The 20,349-nt window shown below is 32.0% G+C and overlaps 1 protein-coding gene across 4 annotated transcripts in view; it reads left to right on the forward strand.

Moving 5' to 3' along the window:
• The window catches only part of LOC145268261 (muscle-specific protein 20-like), a 103,191-nt gene extending 84,140 nt beyond the window's left edge, over nucleotides 1-19,051 (forward strand). For 2 of the 4 annotated variants that reach the window (XM_080123611.1, XM_080123614.1), the window contains exons 3-6: nucleotides 1,518-1,592; nucleotides 10,517-10,590; nucleotides 11,284-11,488; nucleotides 16,221-17,268. In XM_080123611.1, coding sequence (XP_079979737.1) covers nucleotides 1,518-1,592; nucleotides 10,517-10,590; nucleotides 11,284-11,488; nucleotides 16,221-16,403 — 537 coding nt within the window. In that variant the 3' untranslated portion in view covers nucleotides 16,404-17,268. Of the gene's footprint in view, nucleotides 1-1,517; nucleotides 1,593-10,516; nucleotides 10,591-11,283; nucleotides 11,489-16,220 lie in introns of all 4 variants that reach the window. The other 2 variants (XM_080123610.1, XM_080123612.1) reach the window with 2 other exon arrangements.
• Nucleotides 19,052-20,349: the final 1,298 nt, after the last annotated feature.

Consider the following 20,349-nt stretch of genomic DNA (forward strand, 5'->3'; position numbering starts at 1 on the left):
TTCTATTTGAGCCCAAAACAATAAATGCTAAGGGGTCAAAATTGGGGTCAAAGTTCACAAAAAAAATATTTACGTCTGCGGTCTCCACCAATTTTTACTTTTTAATATATACATAGGGCCCGAGCAAAGCTGGGCGGAACTGCTAGTATATATATAAAACCAAGCTAATATTCAAATATATATTTTTTAATGCAATATGCACATGAGGGTATTTTTTTTTTTTTTTTTTTACATAGGCATCACCACATTATCAAGGCCAAGAGGCCACTCAAGGATAAGGGTTAAGGAGTGTACAGTAGAAATTGGACATTATAGTAATCATTAGTAATGAAAATTTGGTAAAGTTGATAACTTATATGGAACGGCTCATCAAGAACTTATTTACGTTAGACTTGAAGACAACCATATTGTAGTCAGCCAGAAAGCAGGAAAACGGAAGACAATTCCACAGGCGTGCAGTTCTAAGAAAGAAGCTTTGTTCATGGAATCTACGTTTAGGTTTAGGCACAGATAAAGAGTGGGGGGAATTATTGATAGTGTTTACAGCTAGACGAGTGTTTCTTGTGAAAGTTTTGCGAGGGGGGACCATAGATTGAAGCTCATTCGAACACTTTCCATGAAAATAACGATACATCAGAGACAAACTCGCAACATCTCTTCTGTGAGATAAAGGTTGCAAGGAGGAGAAAAGGACATCTCCTACGAGGCTACGAAGTCTATTTTGAACTCAATCAAGGCAGGCCAAGTCCTTTCTAGCAGCTCCTGCCCAGATGTGGCAACAGTATTCCATCCTTGGACGTACCTGGCTCTTATATAGATAGAGAATAGCATCAGCAGCGAGATATCTACCGGATCGATAGAAAGATCCCACCATTTTTCCAGCGGCAGGGTATTCATTGAATGTAGATTTGTTTTTAATAACTAATACATATAGAAATCATGCTGGAGTAAAAGTGTATAAAAATCTGTCTTCAGTATGAAAATTAATTTACGAAACGGTGTACCTTCTGTACTTATTAAATTGTGAACAAACAGACAAGAATGCGACTATTATAATACAAGATTAAAGCCAGTCAGAACACTTGGATAGTCCAGTTTTATAATATGCATATATGGGCCCAAATTCTAGTATATGTAATATTAAATTGTTTTGAAGCAAAATTTTTTGAATTATTAAAATAATTTCTTACATCATTGATAATATTTAACCATTCATTTATTTTTTTATTATCACTTATGTTTGAATTGGTGTTTTCAGATATGATGCAAATCATAAACTTGATGTCATGTCAAAGCTATAATTTTGTTAAGGTAATGATTTAAGCTCTATATATAAGAAATTTTAAATAGCTTAATTGATAAAACCCATTTTTAAAATATTAAAAAAAGAAAAAAAAATTTTGATTAAATTTATTTTCAATAAAGTATTTAAAAAAAAAAAATCAATTCCAAATTTTCTATATTTTATCATGCAAAAATTTTCTAATGTTTTTTGTAAATTTTATTTTACTTTTCAGATCAAAAAGAAATATAACACTGAACTCGAACAACAAGCTCGACTTTGGATCGAGGAGGTTATTGGAGAACAATTGGTAAGCGTTTTAAAATTTACATATTTAAAAAAATTTTAAATTATGTAAAATCAATATTTTGACATTTTTTTAGATGAGGATTGATAGTTTGGATCATTCGGATTGTTTGGACTACTGTTCTCATCTTAGCTGTTGTTAGTTTCACAGTGTTACAAACTATGATTTTCTTTAATTGCATCCTGTTGGTATCTACAGAATTTTCTGTAGATCTGAACTGCTACCGGTAGCGGTGACAAAACAAATCAGTTCCTTTCACTTTTATTGGTCTTCAGTATTTCTATTATGAAGCGATTTATTGAAATCTACTTTATTAAACTCACTATGTCTGTCTCCGAGGGGTGTTAGGGGGCTTCAAATGATTGGAGTTTTTATGGATCATTTTTTTATGGGTCTTTAGCCGGTTAAAATGGTTTAAGGGGTCAAAATTGAAAAGAAAATCATGCATTTTGTACATTCATCTTTTCAAACCGAACGTTTTAATCAATTTGCGGTGGTTGTTTGCTCTTGTTCTGTTAGCCATGACCAGTATCTTCACGTAGGGCGGCTTGACAAACACCTGTAAAAAGATCCCAGAGAGTGATCTCTACCGTGCATTACAGTCCTCTCCTTTGTACGTCTTAAGTAATTCTTAGTATCGTTTGTGCTGAAGATTAAAGATTGAACCTTCGACCTTCAGAAGACTGTCGGATTATTACTTAGCACCTTTTTCTGTTGTTCTATGGGTCAGTGAAAATGGTTGGAAGTTAGTGTCGAAAAGATGATAACAACATCTAAGATGAGAACAGTTGTCTGTATTATACAAATAGAAGAAATACGATGGCACTTTTTTCTTAAATATCATTATCAAATGAATATCAAAATCTAAAATCTAATAAAGTCAAAACAATATGCGCTTTTGGTGCTTCTACAGAATTGGGACGAAATTGTGTAGTCAATAAATGGAGTTTTCACAAAAAAAAAAAAACAATGATTTCAACTGATCTTTTTGTCAATTCTAATAAGTTATAATGGTAGCTTCCAAATTATGCAGTCGAAATTACCCGAATATTACTGAATTAGTAAAAAAAACAATTTTAAGCATGTTAGCAGGTGAAAAATTTCCGCCATCTTTGTTTAGTTTGAACGAAAAAATTCCCTCCCTTTTAAACTCTCCTGTGTTTTATGATCCTTTTCATCAAATTCTATTTTTTATTTTTTTTAATAAAAAATTTTAATTTTTGGATATAATCATCTTAAATATGAGGAATACATAGATACCATTGTTTTCATGTGAAATTAAGTTTTACGATTTCCAAAAATTTTGTCCAGTTCTGTTGAAGCACCATACTTCTTTTTTTTTTTTTTTTTCTTTAAAAGAAATATTTATTCATCTTTAATATATGAAGCAAGCTTTTATCTTGGTTGAGGCTTTTCACACAATTTTTTTTTTTTTTTCGGTGCTTCTACAGTATAAAGATGAAAAAAAAAAAATAAATTTCAAGTAAAACAAATTGTATCTACGTAATTGTCAGGTATCAAATATTAAAATATCCAAATATTATGCAAAACGATGAGATAGAAAAAATTATTTGTGAGAAAATAATTTTATAAAATCATGCTTTTTTACTACATAAATCAAAATATATTTACCTCTCCTGTCAGAAATTTCATAAGTTTTGAATTTTGTCAGATATTCACATCACGTGACATAATAAAATCAACATCTGAGAAATCATAACCTTTATTCAAAATTGTTTTTCATGGATAATTATTTTTCTACCTTATTGTTTTTCATAATATTTGAATATTTTACTATTTGATACCTGACAATTAAACAGGTACCATTTGTTTTACTTGAAATTCAATTTTTTTTTTTTTACTTTATACTGTAGAAGCACTTCTTTTGAAAAATTTTTTTATTTTATGTTTTGCTCCACAAACTTAATAATGGTAGCTAAATAATAGCTCCTTATTTTGAGCCACAGATCATGGCTTATTTTTCTTTAGTTGCTGCATATGCCAGAGTTAGGGGGATAGGATTTCTTTTCTTTTTTTTTTTTTTTTTAAATCAAAACCTGATGGCTGACACTGGTCAGCCTCTGTCATGGCTGGAGTATCACTTCCTGAAGTAGGAAGGTTATACCATTGTTTACCTCTTCTCTTCACATCTGGTATATAAACTTGTTGAAAAGCCCTTTTCATCCTTTTAATATTGTGGTTACTTATATTTTCAGTTCAACGGCTTCTTTGTTATTCAATCCTACTCTCTTAAAGGGGGTGCTCCTGTTCGCAACCCAGGGTGGTGGGAGGTGTTGTATGGCTTGAGGAGACTGCACCATTTTTTTTTTAAATTTTTTATATTTGGTAAGGGTTTAGAGAAGTATCTTTATGTAGGGCGGCCTGACAAACACCTGTAAAAAGATCCCAGAGAGTGGTCTCTACTGTGCATTACAATCCTCTCCTTTGTACGCATGATAAACTATTCCTGACAACTGATGGATGCTGAAATCCTCACATAATAAATGATGAAAACTACCATAAAAAAAAACTCGGCATTCTGGCATATATCTTGAGACATTTAATTTTCTAAACAATGGTAGCTGATTTGGTGTCCCCGACGAAACCTCTTCCAACAGATATTTTAACAGAAGAAATTTCTCACATTCAGACGAATTATTATTAGTAGTAGTAGTTCCGTGTAAAAAATGATACATTTTCTGTAAAAAAATGTTTATATACTTTTAAGAATGTGTCACATAAAAAAGAAAGTTAACAGTTACAAGAAATATATATTACACATTTATTAAATGAAAGTAAGAATTGTTCACATTAAAATGTTAATAATAAACAATAAAAAATATTATAATAATACATATTATCTCTATATAAATAAAATGAACTCATTTTTTCCCGTCTGATTTTGACATTAATAGGATTAAAAATCAAGATATTTCATGCAAATATAATATGCACAAACGGCAGAACAATATCTGAGGTGTGTTATAGGCTTATTATTTCTCAAATTCCTCGATAATCTTAGATTTCTATACTTTTTCTGCTGAGAAGTCACGGCCAAAATCAGTTAAGATCAATGGAAGTGGTAAAATATTTTCTCTCTAATAAATTCCTCCTCCCCCTGCCACCACTTAACACTGTTTGGGGATCGTTCACAAGGAACAGTTGAGAAGAGAACACCGGTTTGGCTTTGTAGTTCTTTCATGTGAAGTTATTTAAAATCACTAAACTAAGCTGCAGTGCTCTGTGGCGTAGTGGTTAGCGTGCTGGACAATTCACATTATATTTTCACGTTCGCGCCAACCTACCGTAGTCGTTTTTTTTTTTTTTTTTTGTTTTTTTCCTAAACAACTGGAATGGACTTTCCTTGGTGGCCGAACTGTTAACGTTGCAGATGTTTTTTTTTTGTTTTTTTTTTCACACTTTATTTTCCTACTTTTACTCATGACTCCGGGTTTGATCCCTCCTACTTACCTACCATAACATTTTTTAAAACTTCCCCCCCCTCCCCCGTCCCGGAAACAAACACTCGGGCAACGCCGGGTACCCCCGCTAGTACATAATATTGTTGTCTATCACTGTCAAGAAAACAGGGGAAGTAATGCAAGAGCAAGAATTAAATGTTTCAAGATATATGCTGGAATGCCAAAAACTCTACCTAGTCTTTTACTTTATTTGGTACTTGCACAGTTTAATAAAGACATTAAAAAAATGAAAATATTGAAAAAAGGTTATGTTGCACGTATCCGTTATGGAACGAAGTTCTCTGAAAAAAATATTTCTCTTAATTTCATCAAGTAGTTTTTTTTTTTTTTTTTTTTTTAACAGCGAAAAAACAATTTGTTATGATACCGAGCAAAAGGTTAGATTTTTAGGGAGAAAAGCTATTATTAAAGATGGGGAGGGAGTGTCGGCGCTTTAACTGGAGTTATCTCCCCATGGCATGTTCAACAAATTCCATAATGGCTGACTTCAACAAGCTCTCATAAGAACATGTTTTTCCATTGTAAAAAGAAAACGCTACTCGATCAAATTAAATGAAATTTTTTTCCGGAGATCTTCAGTCCAAAACAGATACGTACAATATAACCTTTTTCGATATTTTCATTTTTTAATGTCTTGATTAAACTGTACAAATACCCTTTATTTATTATAAAGACATATATATATATATATATATATATATATATATATATATATATATATATCATTATTATTCCCAAAACCAGATGATGTCTTTAATTCACATTCATGTTTTTAGTAGTTTTTTTAAAAAATTTTTTATTAAACAACTCAGAAAGACAAATGTATGTTCCTCAAAAAAATGGAAAAAAAAATTTGAAGAAAAAAAATATAGGTAAAAGAAATGAATAAAGCCAGCAAAAACATAAATTAAAAAAAATAAAAACCTTTTTATAGCCCCCCCCCCCAAGATATAATTAAATTTAAAACACATGGGGAAAACTCTTATGTTGCCATTTTATATAATATATATAAATAAAAATCTAATCCTTATCCAATAACCTATCAAGATACAGAGCTTTACATGGCTGGGTGGATTCAACCTCTAGTATATTTTTATTTATTTCTAGGCTAATGTTGTTTTTTTATTTTTGTGTGTGTGTGTGTGTGTGTGTGTGTGTGTATATATATATATATATATATACACACACACACACACACACGCATTTTCACCCCAAACAAGGCACAGCACCACTTTGATGTAGGGGGCTACTATCTGGGATATAAATTACAGGGGTAGTTGAGCAGCAAGACGTCTGTTTACAATACATTTGACCTTCTGCATGTCAGTACAGTTGGGGAAGCAGGAACCCAGAAGGGAATTTTAAAGTCTAGCACTTCTGGGAAAAAAACCATTAGAGTAGAAGGCTTTAGGAGAAATTGTTTTAACTTCCTAATAAATTATAGCAAAGAACAAGGTACAAAAGAAAAACAAACTTCCTTTTTAAACAATAACAATGAAGAGTATTTTATTTGTAGGAGGAACTGGCAGGTCAGGCTGCTAAAAGGGAAGAATAAAAAGAAAGTTCTTTTAAGGTCGTCGAAGGTTAATCAGTACCGTGTCGTCCCCGGCTGGATAGCAATTGTCTCAATCGAGACCATCAATGCTATAGCGAGATGTCCGGTGGACAGGAGATGAAAGAGGATAGATGTTGCTATGCTAGCGGTCTGTATCTGACTGGCTGACGTTCCCTTAAGACTTTTAGGGAGCAGATGAATCAATGCGCCCTGTTAGCTGATTGGTCAGCCTATGGCCGGAGAACTCAGAGGGGGGCATTGATTCACCAGAGAAAATAGTTCTCTGTGACTGCTACAAGGCTTTGGGGATCTCTACTGTGTAGGAGTAGGACTTTGCTGTTTGTTGGGTTTGTTGGGAGTATTTAAGTCAAAGGGATACGAGGGCTTGTACTTTGTTGGAGCATCTACCATTAAAATACTTGTAACACAGGCAGAGGGATGAAACATTTCGTTGATGGGACAGAGATTGAAGCTTAACTGACAGTTCATCAGGTTGGTAACTCTTTCTTTTGACCCTGTCCAGGAGTGAAAGACTAGCAGCAGATGCACCAGCTCAAATATGACAACAATACTCTATGCATGGGCGAATGATGGCCTTATAGAAGTACAGGATACTTTCAGGCATAAGTAACTTTCTAACACAGTAGAGAGAGCCCACCTTCATCACAGCAACCTTGGCAATGCTCTCTATCTGTTTCAACTCATATTCTTTGTGAATGTTGAGCCAAGGAGTTTGAAAGAAGTACTTTCAGATTATATATCATTAGCCATAGCTATTAGTGGTTGAGAAGGTTTCTTATAATTATTAGAGGAAACTAGCTTAGTCTTAGCAGCATTGAACATTACCATCCATTATTGCCCCTATTGGACCTCTAGAGTTTCTGTCATTGCCTTGGATATGTGTTCATTCGTTTTCCCCTCATGCCTGTTATAGAGTGTGATGTCATCAGCAAATACGTCTATCTCAGAAAATTTTATTAGGGAGGTCATTTATGAATATCAGGAATAATAAAGGTCTAAGGATCGACCCCTGGGGCACACCTACATTTATATCATATTGTTTTGACATACGACTATGGAGGACAACCTGAATTCTTCTCTTATTTAAGAAGAATTTAATTATGATTAGTATGATCTGATTTTCATGAGAAGACCATCGTGCCATACCCTGTCAAAAACCTTAGATATATCTAGGGATGCTGCCCTGCCCTGCCCTCCCCTCCCCTGCCTTATCCAGTGCATGGTATATATGTTCAGAGATTACAGTTAGGATATCTGCAGTAGAACGGGTTTGACTAAATTCATATTGTTGGTCGGACAGAAGTTTAGCAACTGTAAGTTGGTGGACTAGAGATTGATTAATTATGGACTCAAATATTTTACCGAAAAACTGGAGGAGGCTAATGGGGCGATAATTTAATGGGTCAGTTCTTTCGCCAGAATTCTTGTAAACTGATATAACAGAAGCAGTTTTCCAGCAGTCAGAGAAGCAAGATTTGTTAAGGCATTTGTTGAAAAGTATGGAGAGAACTGGAGCTATGTCAGCAAAGCATTTTTTTAATAGTACAGCCAAGATGAAATCAGGTCCACATGCTTTTGAGGTGTCTAGGTTTTTTATGATATCATGTACTTGGGAAGCGGTGATTTTTAGATCTAGTGTGCTTTCTGTCTGCAAAGGAAAATCAGGGAGGGAATGGTGTGCCGGATCCAAAGTAGAGTTTGAGGCAAACTGATGGGCAAGCATCTTAGCTTTCTCAGTTGCCGTGCAAACAACCTTATGATTGTTGGTAAGTGGAAGAATTGTTGATTACCCATTGGGTGTTACAAATATAGACTCCAAATTCATATACATGTCTTTCAGAGTCCTTACAATAAAGTGGAAGATAACGAGACATGTTAAAGTAGTTAGAAGGGATGGAGGAGTGCAAGTTAGTTTCACTTAGCGCTAAGATACCCAGGGAGTTTGCTAAGAAATGATGCTAGATCATCTAAGTTAGTTCTAAGTCCATGGATATTTGTAAATGCGAGCCTCAAGGGAGGAGTCGAATCAGTGTTTGAGTGTGTATCCGGTTTGATCATTATTTTGAATTGAGCTATCGGACGTAGAAATTTCCAGGTTGGTATCTAGGGTCACATTAATTCACAGGGGAAGATGGACCCCAGTCTTTGTTAAAACATGCATTTAGAAGGAAAACTCTGGTGTAAAAACCTGCTGTTTACTGTATACTTTGAAGTTTTAATAAAAAATTTTTTTAAATGACGGTGTGAGACTCTAAAAAAACAAAACAACACCTGCCATGGGCATGTGTCAGAAACAGATGCGTCATTGAATTCTTGGGGAAAAATGCATTGAGAATGATGGTGACTATCTAGAAAAATAAATTCTCAAGCACAAAATATTGTTCATTTTAATGGTACCACTTCAGTTTTCGTAGTTCTTCAACTTAAAAATTCTATTCACTTTTTAATGGATTGAAATTTTGACTTCAGTTTCATTATGATGGTATTGTTAAATTATTCTCCGTTTTGATTATAATTTGATTTATATATATATATATATATATATATATATATATAAAAAATAAATAAAATGATGCTCAATTTGTATGTACATTATTTCTTTTTGCCATCTATTTTATTTTATTTTCTATTTTACAAATGGAAAGAATGGGGGGAAAAACAATCAAGAATATATTTTTGTTTCATCACAAGTATGTACATCATACAGATTTTTTTTTATATATAAGGGGAATTTTGGACAAAGGCCTCAAAGATCTATTTTATATATATATATATATATAAAAATAAAAGGCAAAATGTGTGTGCACATTTTTTGTATGTCCGGCAAAGGCTTTTTTTCGGGGGTTCTCCGTGGATTTACTACTTTTTTGAACTTTTTATATACTGTCTAGATCGTAATATCTAAGATTTGCGAACATGCGTCGCGTCTAGATTTATTTACATCGACTTTTACAAAATTCTTGCTATTACAGTCCCTCTCGTGTTGGTTCACTTTTTCATATAAATAAAGTGAAACTAAGTTGACATCTTGGGGAAATAAAACCAGCCAAACTTGGGTAAACAAACCCAAAAAAACTGCCTCGCAGAAAAAGTTAACTGCGGGATTTCTATTTGACCTCATTAAATTCACGGACCTGTCAATTACATTTTTCTGTTACTCCCCCTTGCTGGCTGAGCGGGTAATGTATCAGATTTTTTCACACTTCAGGTTTATAGCTTCTGGTTTGAAAAAAACTTCTGCGCATGTGTAAATAAATAAAAACAAAAGCCATGAAAGCTTCCTTTTTTAATCGACAATTTTTTTGCGTTTAAAATATGCAAATAAAAATTAATTTTCTTTTTTTTTTTTTTTTTTTTTTTTTTTTAATGCATTAGATTCCATAATTAGCTATAACATATACTGACCCAACGGTTCATGAATAGTTTAGTATTTAGTTAACAATGATGATCATTTTACATATGAAAGAAATAATTTCATAATGTTGTTGTTGTTTATTTCTTTGTTTTACAATGAGTTAAACCGGCTTCCTGTCAAGGAGGAAGTGTCAAGGGAATGTTAAATTCACAGGTGGCCCCCAGTTTCCTGTATATTCTTAATAGTATTGACACCAACAGACATTTATCAGTTCAAAAGGAATATTAATTTTAGCAGTAAGCTATACAAATGGATGTTAAAAAAAAACCCAAAAAAACTCTGGAAGTTCAACAGTTCTTTTTTTCTTTTTCTTTTTTCTTTTTCTTTTTTCTTTTTCTTTTTTCTTCTTTTTCTTTTTTTTTCTTCTTTTTTTTTAGCATCCATTTGTATAGCTTACTGCTAAAATTAATATTCCTTTCATGCAAGTTTTTGTTTTATTTATTTTGTATTTTAGGGTGAGGATCGAGACACTCCCCTTGGGGAAGCTGGCATGCATGAAAAATTGAAAAGTGGAGTTCTGCTCTGTCGGTAAGAATAACAATTAATTATACTAAATACAAGTTGTGTGTGTGTGTGTGATAATTAGGGCTAGGACAAGAGAATATTCTTTTCATTGTTTTGACTCTCGAGTGTGTATCCATTGACATCATATGCTTTTATATAGAGTGATGTGGTTTTCGGTTGATTAACTGTGTCTAAATGTGTTGGATATATACTCGAGAGTCAAAACAGTGAAAAGAATACTCTGTTGTCATAACCACAGTGATAACTTATGATCTTAAAGTTGATTTTCTGCAAGTTAAAGCAACCCAAAAAGTTGCAGAAAATTTATTGGAAGAACTTTGAAAGCAAGTAAATAACAAAAATCAATTAAACAATTATTCAATAAATACATAATTTAAAATGTTTTTTTTTTTTTATTGAAAATGTTTTTTAATTTTACATGTTCTTTTAATTGAAGCTGTTTTTTTTTATTGAAAATGTATTTTTATTGAAAATTTTTTTTAATTTAAATTTTTTTTTAATTAAAAATGTTTTTGTTTTTAATTGAAAGTGTTTTGTTTTTTAAATTGTTTGATTTAAAATGTTTTTATTTGTTTTTTTTTGTAATTGAAAAATTTTTATTTTTATATTTGAAACTGATTAAAATGTTACTATTTTATATTTCAGTTTTTGTGAATTGAATTACTGAAAATACTTTTTTCTTTCTTTGTTTTTTAGTGTCATCAATGAACTTAAACCTGGTAGTGTACCTAAAATCAATCAGACTCGATTCGCTTTTAATATGATGGAAAATATTGCCAATTTCTTGTCTGCCATTGAAGCCTATGGTGTCTCTAGGAACGATCTTTTTCAAACTGTTGATCTTTACGAAAAAGTAAATATGGTTCAAGTCATCAATACAATTCATGCCCTGGGTAGAATGGTAAGTGTTTCTTTTTTTCGTTTATATACATTTTTAATCTGGTTTAATTGGGGTTTTACTGAAAATATTAAGTGCTTGTGTAGATTGGTGATCCTTTTAAATCGACACATTTCAGATGAAAACATTATTATATCCTTACATGTCATTTCAAAATTAGTGTCAATTCCAAAAATTAGGAAAAATAATCCAGTAGAGAAATAATTAAAACTAAAAATAGAATTTATCAAATTATCAAGTTTTATCGTGGGAGAATTGTGCGGCCAATGATAAACTGACTTATCTCCCTTGATTTAAATTAGCGATCTGCGATTTCTAAACACCTAATGTCAATGTAATTATGGATAATTTTTTTGTTAAAAATATATTTAGCATATCTTCGATGTGAATTGCCAAATCTGCAATTCAAGAAAATAGTTGTCAATTTAAAGCGCATCGCTTAAAAAACCAAAACAAAAAAAAACAACCTGTTTTTGTTTTTTTACAAAGACTAAACTGAAACTGCAACACTAACCCTAATGTGGGTTTAACTAGCTTTCTCCAAAGAAGGAAATTTTATGGGAGTATGAAATTCACAAGCGGTCCTCAGTTGCATGTATATCCTTGTTAGGGGAGATAACAATGTTAGGTTTTTGTAACTCTTGCAGCGGAGTGTCGACATCACCCTACATATAGTGGGGTCATTCCATGTCAAATCATCCAAAAATATGGAATTTTGAAACTCATATCTCCAGATCTGGCTGAAGTTTCCACTGCATATGGACAATATAGGGACTAAAAAATCCTGAAAAATTGAGCACATAACTCCAAGCAGTTTCCGATTTAGAGCATTTTTTTTTTTGGTGTTAGCCGCATTATGCGACAATTTCGTGATATCATTTCTTTGAATATTTTCTGATTGAAAGATCGTATGGCCCTAAAAATTCACTCTGGTAAGTTTTTTTTAACCCAACGAATCCAAAAATGGCATCAGATTTTCTACAAAATGAAGCCTTATAGAGATATTAAGAGTTTTTGGATTTTTCCAGATGTGCCCCAAAATCGAATAAGAAAAAATGGATGTGGCTGGCATGGTAACGCATTACTTTTTTTTTCATGTATGTTTTTAGACACAATAAATTGCCTCTGGACCAAAAATGATTAAAAGTTCTTGTTTTGTTCGCTCACATTGTTGAAAGTAAAAACTTTGTAAAAAGTCTTGAGACATTCAAAAACTTATGTACACTCATTTTCTGCCTTTTTGACCCCCCCACCCTTTGTTCCCTTTTCTTATACAAAACATGCAATTTTAATAAGGGCTGTTTGTTTTAGCTAGGCCCCTCTGAGCAAACTAATTCATACACAAAAACGAACTTGAACTATTCCCTGAGAAGTACCTTAATGGGAAGTAACCAGTTTCGATCTGTATGGTGTTCAATCAGAAAAGTGGCTATTCCATAAATTTCATCTTCAAACAGGTGTCTGTTAAAGATAAAACAGTTGCAGTGAAATGCTATTCAGAAAATAATGGATTTCACAACTAAAGTCAGCATTCAACATTTACATGCTGCTGTGTTCTTTATGTCATTGAAATGCAGAAATGTTTTTTTGATACACTTGGTCAGTTATTGTGTATGTCCTTCCAATGCATATTGTTGGGGATACAACACAAAGAATTTTCTTGATGGGAACAAACCATGTATCATCAATCTGCGGCCAACTGAATGTCTTGTGTGGTCCATGGAGATGCATGAACTTGACAGTTACATCACCTTCCTCTGCATTTATTTCGTTCACGATACCAACCCACTAGAAAGAGTTATAAATACAGGTTATTTATTGCATTGGTGTGATTTCAGAGATATAAAGAATTGATGGCAAGTTAGTCATGCATATCAATATATAGTTCATCCTCACTGGACAAGTTATGGCTAATTTGTGATGTTGACAATGGTACAAAAAGGTGACTAGCTCTAGTTCCATGGTTTCTTTATTGATCGCAAAGAAACTGATGCCAGACATCTGGCAGATAGCAAGCATAGCTTTATAATCAAAGGTTTGATTATTTAGAGGGCATTCGAATGACCACTTAGCCACATTGTGATTTACTGAACCATCAATTTCATTACAAGGGGATTTTCCATGACTGGTGGTGAAGAAACCCCACTCACCTTCAATACCAAAATCCTCCTTATGCAAGCATAAATTGATGAAATTCTTGAAGTTTTTATATTGAGCCCCGCAGCCATCATTTGTTCACATGCAGTAATAAAGTCTGGATTAAGTGAACAATCATTGTCTGAGTTTGATACACAAATGCAATGTCATGCGTGTTGTCATTGGAAATAAAACACAATGAAATGTGCTTTAGCTGCTGATCAGAATCTGTAGTAAATCACTACTGAGTGCAGGGTGCAATATTCCTTGCTCCAATGATAACTTTGAATTTCATCTTGTATTAAAAATTGAAAGTTTTCTACAAAGTCTCACAGAACAATTAGAGCAAGTGTCTAGTAAAATTGTTAATCAATAGATCTTTATATTTTGCATATCTTAATGTTGCATGGCTGGTTGTGTCCCATTGACTAAAATGAAATTCGTCATCAGGGTTCATATCATACAACTCCTCATCTAAGAATGCTTCTCTATCAGGGCAGTTTTCACAGCGATGCATCATACACTCCTTTGTTAGAAAAATCACAAACTAACTTGAAATAAAATCTTTGTAAGTGATGTTTCACTTCATGACATCGACAAGAAGTTTTGCATTCTGATGTATGCTACACACACAAAAAGAATGTGTACCCATAGATCCAGCTAAAACACACCACTTTGGATGCATCTCCGAAAATTTGGAAACCCCCACCATGACATTGGGATACTTCTATTTAAAAGCAACGTATAGTTCATGCAGATTACACACTATCAAGCGTTTTTGTTTGTGAACACCCTTTGCGGTAATGGTGTAGATTGGCCTTCCTTTGTTTACAAAGCAATTTGACAGAAGTGACGGCAGGCGTATTTTTATCTACGGATGGCCAAAACCGTATAGAATGTACCTTTTTTTTTTTTTTTTTGTAAAGTTTTATTCAAACAGTCTTTATTTGAACTTAATGACTGAGTTTTTTGGGGGTTTTTTTTGTATTTATTAACTGTTTTATTCTCTTTATCAAACAAAAATAGAACTTTCATAATGAAATGTATATTGTGGACTGTTTTTCAAACATCGAAATTTAAAAATTAAAGTTTTATTTAAAAAAAAAAAAAAAAGACAAGGTGTTTTTTCTTTTCGAGATATTTTTTTTTTTCACCATTTATCACTTTGAAATTTTATTCAACAATGAAATGATAAAAAAACTTTTCATTAAATATATTTCAAAAAAATTATTATAAAATATCTATAAAGTCTATTTTTTGTGTCTGTAAAACTAAAGTTTATAATTTAATTGAAAAAAAAAACCACCTTGTCTTTTTAAAATTTTTTTTTTTTAAATAAAACTAACTTTAATTTTAAAATTTGAGCTTCTGACTTCTGCTTATCAACAACTATTTATATAAACCTATCAGAGAGAAACGATTTGATGGTTGAGAAGACATTTCCAGATATTCGATAGCTTGAAATCTTGTGAAATAGACCTTTATGCCAAACCCTATCAAATGCCTTTGATATATCGAGCTATTGCTTTTGAGAGGAAACCCCCATCGATAGATTCACTGATCCTATGTGACATTATAGTCAGTAGGTCAGCTATAGATCTTGCAGGATGGAAACCATATTGCTTGTCACTGAGCAGGTTATTTTGCTGAGGTGGTTGACAATTTTTCTATTTAACACGGATTCAAGCAACTTGATGATGCACAGAAGACTAATTAGTCTGTACTGAGATGTAGAAGACCAAGCTCCACTATTTTTAAACCAATGAGGTTTTCCCAGATGTTGAAGTGTTTCTCCTTTATGCATCAATTGAACAGCTTTGCAAGAATGGGTGCTAGTTCCAATTGCAGTTTTTTTTTTTTTTTTTTTTTTTTTTAAGTACTATAACTGGAATATTATCGAGACCAGTTGCTTTACTGGCATTAAAGTTTTTGATGAGTATGACAGTATCACGAACAGATATGTGGATGTCACTCAGATTATTTTCGGTCTTAGGAAGAAATTCTGGAGATAGGAGACCCTGATAGCATAAGGTTGAGTTTACTACAAAGTTCTTGACAAAGAGTTTGGCTTTGTCAGATGCTGACGAAATCACCTATTTGAGACCTTGTTAGTTATTGACTAAAACTAACCCTAACCCTAACCCTAACCCTAACCCTAAGCCTCTGTTCTTCTATTTTGGACTTGATAGACTGAGCATACGGCATTCACATTTTCTATAATTCTTTTGCAGTGATTGCTGGCAGTTCTATAAGCTATAAGCAACTTTAGTTTTAAAACATTTATTACATTTAAAGCAATTGAAGTAGCGGTTTCTGTATGCTATGCCAGCGGCACATTCAAGAGTGTACCAAACCTAGCTGCTCAGTTTCTGTTGGAATGTTTTCGAGAGTATGTAGTTGTCTATTCCGATGGTTGATCGATCAGTTAAGTCAGATGCTATGTCAGGCGCATTTTTTGTTTATTTTAGAAATTATGTAATTTCTAAGATTTCCAAATATTTAAGAATTTTTTTTTTTTTTTTTTTTTTTTTTGTGTTATACCGTTTTTATTTTTTATTTATTTTATTTATTTTATTTATTTATTTATTTTTTTTTGCAGGCTCGCAAAAATGGCTATACTGGTCCAGGCTTAGGACCAAAAGAAGCCGATCGCAATGAACGCAATTTCACCGAAGAACAGTTAAAGGCTGGCAACAACATTATCAGCCTTCAAATGGGATCAAATAAAGGGGCATCACAAGCAGGCATCATTTTCGGAAAACCTCGCAGCATTATGGATTAGAAGTTTTCAAAAGACAATTTCTACTTTAACGTTAGGGGGTGGGGCTATTTCAAAGTATCTTTTTTTTTCTTTACGTTGCATTCACTATTTAATTTTTTCTGTTCCCCCCGCCCATTTTTTACTTTAATTACTTTTGTTTATAAAATTGAGTAAAGGAAATTGATTTTTTTTATTTCTGTATATTGCTACTAATATACAGACTATTAAAAATAATATATTACACATTATTTTAACAAGGTGAATATCGGATTATTTGTATTATTCAGACTAGTATTCTCCTTGGTATTCTCACGACTTTATTTGATGCAATCTTTGACTTACCTCAGGTGCATCTTTTTTTGAACCCTGGAATCTATACAGAATTTTACACTGAACCCTTTATTTGATTGGGGGAGAGTGTTCTTGTTCCATCAGCCATGACCAGATCAAAGTATTAATTCACTTGGCAAATGTTAAAAGTTGCGGTAAGAGCTAAAAATAGAAAATAATCTGTTGCATATTTTGAATTACGCTTAAAACAAAACAAAAAAATAAATAAATTCTTTTACGGTACTTGTCACAGAACAATGATGTCATATTCCAAAAATTATGTAAATTGATGAAGTAGTTTTGTTTTTATGAAAATTTAAGTTTGATTAAATATTTTTGGTAGCCATTGATGATCTCTTCTGGAGAAAAAGATAAATTTCAGTAGTTGAATTGAATTGGCTGCCTTTGAATCTTAATGTATCCTAATAAAAATATAGCACCTATTGGTTCATCATAAATTTGATTTTTTTTTTTTTGCCCACCCCATATTTTATAAATATGACATCTTAGTTCTGTGACAGGTACATACACCATAAAAACATTTTTTTTTTTTTTTTTTAAATAAGTGTAATTCTAAATAAGAACTAAAAATTCTGTACAGGCATTAAAAATAGTTTTATGCCATTTTTTGTTAAATATTATTTAAATGAGAAATCATTTCTACTTAAAATCCAGTTAGTATTACACATGAAAACTTGAGAAAAACACATTTGAAATATGTTAAGTTTACAGTGAATAAGCAAAATCACCCAACATCAAGAGAAATTCAGTAGCCATCTTGTTTTGATTTTGCTCCTTCACCATAAAGTGAACACATTTCAAACATTTTTTTCCCTCCAAGTATACTAACTTGATTTTAACTCTAAATTGATTCCTCATTTATTAAAGTAAACCATCTTTAATACCTCTACAGTAATTTTTTTTTTTTTTTTTCATTCTGCGCTGACCATGATCTTTAATGTTTATGCACAAATTATTTTATTCTTGCTTAGCATCACATGTATTGAGGATTGAACCTGCAGAAGATTGTAATTTAGAACTGACTGTTATTCACTGCCTTTATCTGTTACACCACAGGTCAAAAATGCCGTCCAGATTCCCGAGTTCAACTCGTAGGTTCCAAGTTTCTGTTACACACACACTTTTTATTTGTTTTACATAAGCATTCGTATGTCGCTATACATCCATGAGCATGTTTTGGTCAGCCAGTTACAAGTAACTAGAGACCCCTTCAGGCGATATTGCTTGCACAAAAGTAGCGTCCGTATATATATATATATATATCATGTTGACACACCGATTCCTGCTGGATCACCAAAGTTAAGCAACGTCGAACCTGGTCAGTACTAAATGGGTGACCATTTGGGACTTCCAGGTGTTGTATGTGTTCTCCGCTTATCTCGGCATTGTTTCCAGTCATCCTGGACTTCTCCTTGCCACTGGACTCAAACAGTGCCGATTCAGGATAGGTGTGGTTGGGATTGTGCAACCCTTGCCTCACAATTTCATGCACAGCTGCCCCTATAGGAGGTATCCTTTGTCTTTCGAGACTGAACGGAGTCATTGATATGTGTGTATATATATATAGGTATATATATATATATATATGTCAAATTTATAAAATGACATGTTTTTCTAGTTTATTATGCTATTTGTTAAATTTAAAAAGAAACGGAGGAGACATTCTCTTTGTACACCCATAAGTTCCAAGTTGTGGATGTGGATATACTCCTTGTTTGTGCAAATGGTTGTCGTAAATGGATAGCAATTGCTTTGAGAATTTTTAAATGAGTCTTCGAATGTTATCTGTACAAAATAGAGAATGCTTCATCCTTGTACCCTCCATTGCTTTGATATGGCAATAAATGTTCACCAATAGCAGATGTGTGGGCTTGTAAACCTCTGGCTGTTTCTGTGTTTACCTATCGAAGGAGGGGGAGTGGTTACTATAGACTTACGGCGACCGTCTCCATGCAAACAAAAATGTATATGTACGACTTGGAACTTGTAAGTGTACGTGAAAAATGTTTCTCTCCACCACTCTACCTTTTTTTTTTTTTTTTTTTTTTTTTAAATTTAACAAATAGCATATAATAAACTAGTTATATATATATATATATATATATATATATATATAAGACGCACTTGAGAAAGGTCAAAGGTTATATCGGCTGTAATGTTGTGAAAATAAGAATCAGTATGAGAATAGTAGTCCAAAAGTTTAAAAAAGAAAACATTATCTTGAACTGAGCATTACCTAATTGATATAATTGTTGTAATTTGTAATATTTCTGATGTCGATTTTTGACAGAACAAGGGACCAATTTTTTTTTTTTCTTTTACATTCTGTTTTCTCACTATTAATGGGACCAAATGATGAGCATATTTTTTGTATGCCAGTTGTTATTAAGTGTGATGCTAAAGATACCTATACTACCAAAAAAAAAAAAAAAAATGGGGACGTCTACATATTTTATATACATCTTTTTAATATTTCTGATATCATCCTTTATAAAGATATGAAAAAATTTTTTTTTTTCCATTTAACAATTTTTATATAACAAATACTTGACGGCAATCAATTAATTTGCAAATATATTGTCATCTAAAGATATAATCAAAAATGGTCTTCTTCTTCCAATAAATTCCAATTTCCTTTTTTTTTTTTTTTTAATGAACTATTTTTCTGTAAGCTGCTGTTACTTTCCTTTAGATTTGAGCTTTTTTACAAATTTTGTTTAAAATTTTAATAAGTTTCAGTTCCTAGACTCCTTAGAATTACTTAGTAAATGAATTCAACTTTAATTTTCTAAAATTCCGTAATAGTCAGCTTCGATTTACTTATAAAAATGGAATTTGTGACAAATTCCATAAAACTGCTGTATGCCAAAATACTTTTATTTTTTTATTTGTTTATCTTTAATTTCTTTTTGTTTTATTACAATAAAGTACATTTTGAATTATAGTTTTGTTTTTGTTTTTATTTTTTGTTTGTTTTAGCTTAAATTTAAAAAAAAAAAAAAAAAGTCGACTATGTATCTCATTTCTCTAAATGAAATAACCTTTTTTTATATTCTTTTCTATGCAATAGTTTTGTCAATAGTAACTAAATTTAGTAAAAAAAAAAAAAAAAAATGGATAATTTACCCAAACATTTTGGTGCTTATGTAGATTTGTGATCTTTTAAAAACCAACACATTTCAGGTGAAAACATTACGTACTTACGTGTCATGGCGAAATTAGTATATATGCCAAAAATTAAGAAAAAGGATCTAGTAGATGATGTGCTAGAAGTTGTTTGAATTACAAAAATCATCCACAATTGCATTCCAAGACTTTGTGTTTAAAAAATTGTCAATACATATTTTTTTGTCGAAATTATTGATTGAAGTTACCTCCCCCTGGATTTTGTGAACCCTTTAACATTAAAACATTCAATAAGGTTTATAAATTTCTAAACTCTGTAAATTTTTTTTATTTAGGTGTAATTTTTTTCTACTGGATCATTTTTGTAATTTTTACTAATTGCGCCATGACACTCAAGTACGTAAAGTTTTCACCTGAAGTGCATTAGTTTAAAAGATCACTAACTTTTCTTACAATATTATGTACATTAATTTTCAAGGGAAGTAATTCA

This window comes from Euprymna scolopes, chromosome 43 (assembly GCF_053919585.1).
Source record: "Euprymna scolopes isolate OS-2025 chromosome 43, ASM5391958v1, whole genome shotgun sequence".
In the NCBI taxonomy this organism is placed as follows: Eukaryota; Metazoa; Mollusca; class Cephalopoda; order Sepiida; family Sepiolidae; genus Euprymna; species Euprymna scolopes.